At 38.4% G+C, this 5,610-nt stretch overlaps 1 protein-coding gene across 1 annotated transcript in view; it reads right to left on the bottom strand.

Moving 5' to 3' along the window:
* The window catches only part of tut7 (terminal uridylyl transferase 7), a 17,226-nt gene that overhangs the window by 9,747 nt on the left and 1,869 nt on the right, over positions 1-5,610 (bottom strand). Inside the window, exons 3-14 of the mRNA XM_020593816.1 lie at positions 5,320-5,474; positions 4,974-5,090; positions 4,646-4,823; positions 4,407-4,495; positions 3,940-3,991; positions 3,742-3,811; positions 3,370-3,496; positions 3,124-3,243; positions 2,878-3,012; positions 2,193-2,370; positions 1,032-1,738; positions 687-837 (exon numbers count right to left, since the gene is read on the bottom strand). Coding sequence (XP_020449472.1) covers positions 687-837; positions 1,032-1,738; positions 2,193-2,370; positions 2,878-3,012; positions 3,124-3,243; positions 3,370-3,496; positions 3,742-3,811; positions 3,940-3,991; positions 4,407-4,495; positions 4,646-4,823; positions 4,974-5,090; positions 5,320-5,474 — 2,079 coding nt within the window. The remainder of the gene's footprint in view (positions 1-686; positions 838-1,031; positions 1,739-2,192; positions 2,371-2,877; positions 3,013-3,123; positions 3,244-3,369; positions 3,497-3,741; positions 3,812-3,939; positions 3,992-4,406; positions 4,496-4,645; positions 4,824-4,973; positions 5,091-5,319; positions 5,475-5,610) is intronic.

Raw genomic sequence — 5,610 nt, 5'->3', positions numbered from 1 at the left:
AGCCTGCTGCCCCCGCGACCCGGTTCCAGATAAGCGGAGGAAAATGGATGGATGGATGGATGGATGGATGGATGAATAACAAAGTTTCATAAACAGTACATATATTCCACTTAGTTTTTTGTTAGAAATCACATATAAAAACAATGTTATGACCAACAGAAAGGTAGAAACAATATTTTAGATATTAAAGTGAAATTTGAGGGGGTTTTTTTATACCTTTAAAGGCTGTTTTGAGGGAACTGAAATCAGTGCTTTTTAAGACTATTCTGAAGGTACCATTACCTCTCACATGTGTGAGAACAGGTGACAATCATCAAGCTGAAACGAATAATTTACGAGTTTGCTGAATAAGAATTGGATAACTCAAACCTCACATACCTTTTAGGACAAGAATATGTAAATATTATTCCATTAACCCCCTTGCTCATTAGATATTTAAAATGCCTATAAAAGATAATTAAATGCCTTGAAATCTTTTTATAGTTTCAACAATCTTTGTATAGGGAAAAAAATATTTTAACTGCATAATGTCATGCTACTTGTAATATCTCCTAAGTGTCCAACACTGACTTAAAGCAAAATTTTAGAAATGTGATGTTAGTAAGTTACAATTAGGTGGAATACTTCACTGCTGTTCATGTAATTAACTCTGACCCCAAATTCTTGTGCAATCATATAATACTCACTGTAGCACTGCTCACAGACTTTGTTAAGAATAGTGAGAAACTCTGGTGTTATTGGAGGCAAAGGATCCAGCTGCACCTTCTTAAAATCTTCTGGGCAGTCTTTTTTCAGATGTCCATCACGCTTGCACAAGCTGCACACGACCATGTGTGCCTAAGAGGGATTGAAAAGAGTTTAAATTAGATGGTGCACACAAGATTATTTAACACAGTTTCTTGTCTAGTTTAGCTTCCAGTCACATTCAAGAAAAATGCTCATCACCTAACTTTAAAATGTTCACTTAAGTCTCACATAGGTATTCAGAAATACTGTATGTAATATAATAACCAGAATGAGGGTAAACTTACCTTTCCTCTGGTGAAAGCTTGCCTTGTGAACTCATAACACAGTCTGCTCCGTTTCTGGATTTTACTTTCTGAGCTCTCATCTTTAGTTGTGTCCTCTAAAAGCGAAGATGATAGACTTACAGGTGCCAACTCCACCTCTTCCTCCTCTTCCTCATCCACTGAACCAGGTGTGTCCAAATCTGGACCCTCCTCATCAGACAAAAGGTCCTCTCCTGAGATCTCATCCACTGGGAAAATCTCCTCATCCTCTGTGGTGAAGCTGTCCAAATGGTGTCTGTTAAGTGTATCTGCATCATCAACATGCTCATCCTGCTCTTCCTCATCCTCTGACAGACTGCTTTTGCCCAGGTCCACTTTTTCCTTCTCTCTCCCTTCATCTGAGTCACTGTATTCTTCAACTTCCTCCTCTTCCTCAATAATGCAATCAGAGTCTTCAGGACCATATTCTACAGATTTAGGTTGACTTGCATGTTGTGACTGAATGCTGAGCTGACTGAAATCTGATAGACATCCAATCTCTTTATTCAAAGCCTCAGCGTTTGCCCCTCGAACAGGTCCTTTCTGTGCCTTTGTTTTGCGATTAGCAGCTGGCATGTTGAGTGGCAGTGCAAAGTACTTGAACGTGGTTTTGAGGCAGTGGAGGATGTATTCATACATTTGTTGGCTGTTCACAGTCCGAGCCACATTTCTCTTCGCAGCAAATGGGTCTGAAAACACAAATAGAAATACAGGCTAGGGTTACACCATGTTGGAGTAATCAGTCTCTATGTACTCTAAAGAAATGTATGTTTATTTATGTATATACAATATGTTCATCATTTAAAAAGCTAATAAACTTATACTGACAAGTCTAGGGCTGGGATCAACAAAATCCCATGTCCATTAATGACTATAATGACCAAGACAGAATTAAACTCTGAATATAAAACTGAAGAAGTGCTTTTTCTTTTTGATGCAGCTCATTTGCTTCATCTTGGGCATTAACCCTGGGAACTGTAAAAACACTATAAACAAGAAAAAGTGACAACAGAATGGATCATCCCTGTGATTCTTTTCATGCACAACAGCATTAATGCATGCAAGTAAATGTGATTTTTTTTTTTTTACAGTACCCAAAAAGAAAAACTTTCAAATTAATATGATTAATGAAGAGGTTCTGACCCTCTATAGCAATGCGCTTTTTTGGCCAGTCTTTCATCTCCCGGGAGAGGACAGCACTGGTCCGCACGCTGATTACATTGTCAGCCATGTTAATCTCCAATGAGTAGAAACGAAGCATTTCAACCCAGAGAAGCCCAATTTCCACAGGTGGGTTCGGGCTTTGAAACACCAGTGGAACCTGCAAGAACAACATGCATTACAGTGGGTACTAGTTAGAAGGGTTAACGTAAAATAATCTATTATACTTGCCTTAGCTTGTCTACTACACCACATACACATGTACATTACTATCACTTTTGAAGAGCACACCAGGTTGTTCACAAGATTTTCGGAGATATTCATTTGTCTTATCCAACACATTTTCCTTTCCCTTTCCCCTGATTTAATATCTGCACAATCAGTCTCTTGTTCAACTATCTTCTGTGCTTTGGGTAAATTCCAGTGGTGAAAATATGAGGATTCTATTAACTCTGACAAAACTAAATACGCATGTGTAGGATGGCATCATCAAAAAGGTCCAAGTTAATGTTTTTCTTACTGTGTTGCAAACAAAAAGAAAAAAAACATCTGACATAGAAAAGGCACATTCGTCATAAAACTATAACATTAATATAACAAGATGCCCAAAAAAAGAAATCAACATGCTCCTCTCAAACAAAAAACACATTTGTGTTGTCATGATTACCTTTCCCTTTATAAAGGAGCCCTCTGCTGGCTGTGATGATTCTTTGGATGAAGGGGTGTACGTCCAGTGTATATATCCATCATCTATATGTGTGAAATTGAAGTCTGACAACCTGCTGAGTGAAAACACCTTAATCTAAAGACAATCAGATACTTTGATTAATTTCAATTGAAAGACTAATGACAAAAACAGAACTTAATACTGTAAATATTTTATTTCAGGTTCAAGATGAAAACAAGTGCACACCTCTGAGTTCAGGTATGCAGGCAAGATGGGCTCTTTGCGCTGCTGTAAGAAGTAAATAACCATGAGGGCGAAGACATACGGTGGCAGCCCACCTTCCTCTGCACGGTCGATCTCACAGATCTAAGTCGGAAGCAAAAACGAGATGTTTAAAACAAAATGATGTTACTACGTTATGTTAAAATGTAGGCCTGCTGAGCCCCTTTAATTAGTTACCCTGATAGGTCATGGTGTCAGCTACAAACATACCTGGGCCCAGCGTCTGAGGCCCAAAACCAGTGGGAGGAGGAGATGCTCCCGACTGGCGAGAGCAGAAAGATAGGTGGTGGTTTGGAATGCGTTTTCATTGCCTGCACTCACTTTGCAGATCAGGCCACTGTAAAAACAAATGTTTCAGTATTCTTTCACTTTCAGCTTTCATTTGGGAGTTACTGCTATTGTGCATCTGATTAATATAACCCTGACATGAGCATGTGCCCTTTTTCTTTGTAGACATGTAAATACATCCATTCTGGTACTTAATGATCAATCTGACTACCTCAAATATTGGGTTGTTCTAAATCACAGAATATGAGTCTTAAATTTTACATTTGTGTAATCCAATAACAGTGAACAACCCACCTCTTTTTCTCTTTGCAGATGACCACTGGCACCCTGGCATGAAAATCAGCTTCCAGATCAATGAAAAGAGCTAAGGACAGAAGAATACATGTTAAATTTAAGACATCCATGATGGTCTGGCACATGGCTGATTTTACTACAATGGAATATCTTTATTAGGAAAAACCCTCGCATTTAAATGAATAAGAGGTGACTCACGGCTCACAAGGAGGGTCTCCTTGACCAACAGCAAGACGTCTGGCTGATGCATCTGTGAATACAATCCATTTCAAAGCCATTACAACATAAATACAGTATAAAAAGGATAAATGAATGTGAAATGTCTTAAGAAATAACAGCCACAAATCAATCACTTTTGAATTCCAAAATGTAAAGAATAAAAAGGATTTGCATAATATTTTGACATCCACACTGTTCTTACAGTTTCTGCCACATACTTGCTCATACTGATGTTTGATACTGGTGTTTCATAGTCATTCTGTTATTTTTACACAAATGTCTTATCAACCTAACCCCTCTAACTTGATGAGACTATGATTGTTACATCTATTTTCCAGGGAGATATGGAGGTTTTCTTAAATTTAATCACAGGTAATTAATTCATATAATTATTAAAAACACTAAGAAAACTATTCACACTATCAAACTCACACTGGGCTACTCACGTGAGGTGGATACTGAATGTCAATGTTGACATCAGAATCCTTAAATCCAAACTTAGTGCAAGATGATCCATATAACCTCAGCCTGATCTCTACAGATGACAGAACAACAATGTTATTAACATTAAAGTACAAGCATAAGAGCCAGCAGTCTGTCTGCTACAAGGCCACATTACCATCAGCATCAATTTTAAGTCATGTCTCTGCCACCAAACAAATGTTTTCATCATTTGGTGACTTACTAGGCAGGACGGATAGGAGAAGGTCTTGCATGATGGAGACTACAGACTGTCTCCTCCCAACATCCTCATCATTCATCCCATGTTCCTGTACAACAGCCTGTAGTGCAGCACTCACTACACTGATCTGCTCCGCACCTGGAGGCAGAATCTCAGTCAGCATCACCTGCTCTTGCCTCTCCTATGAACACAAACACACAGGGGCAAACAGGGGTTTATTTTAATGCATAAAGGATACTGCTGCACAATGTCAGTATCATATCATCATTTGTCTATAAATGTTTACTGTAATCATGTAAATGGTGATTTCAATAATGAGACCATTTCTCACCCTGGCCCTTTTCTTGTGCCGTCTGTCTCTGATATGCCTGTAAGCATCAATGACAGATTCCAGGAGAACATCACACAGAACACAGGTGTAAAGTGTGCCAGGGTTGCTGTGAGACTTCTGAACAAATGTAAATGGAGGAAAGGCAAAGTACTGACATCAGACACAAACAATGATACTATTAAAAATACTCTTAATTCAGTTATAGCTCATAGATATACCACATCTCTATTACTGACACAAGTCTAATTAAAGAAAAAGTGACTTATTTGGTTGAATCACTAGAGAGAGACTTACAGCAAGTATAAATAAGGCTATATATTTGGGCTAAAACTTTGAAAGCCTCTACCTTCTTCAGGGAGTAGATCTCATCTCTGTTAAGACGCCTCTCTGCCTGCTGAAGGCTATGCAGCTCTTTGGCTGAGAGGATGGGTTCTTCATTTACAAGGCCCCTGTTCTCTTCAGCAAAAGCTTTCTTCTTGTTTCTGCTTCTCTGTCTTTTCCCTTTGGAAAGAAGGAGTGCATATGTCAAAAATATGTTGACTATGTTTCATGGAAATTGTGTTAACCGATTGTGGATGATGAGTACTTACAGTCAGACTCAATATACATGTATTTTAATATACAGTACATCACTATG

The sequence above is a fragment of the Monopterus albus genome, unplaced genomic scaffold (assembly GCF_001952655.1).
Source record: "Monopterus albus unplaced genomic scaffold, M_albus_1.0 scaffold20.1, whole genome shotgun sequence".
Classification (NCBI taxonomy): domain Eukaryota; kingdom Metazoa; phylum Chordata; class Actinopteri; order Synbranchiformes; family Synbranchidae; genus Monopterus; species Monopterus albus.
This window is presented reverse-complemented; position numbering and strand designations above follow the sequence as displayed.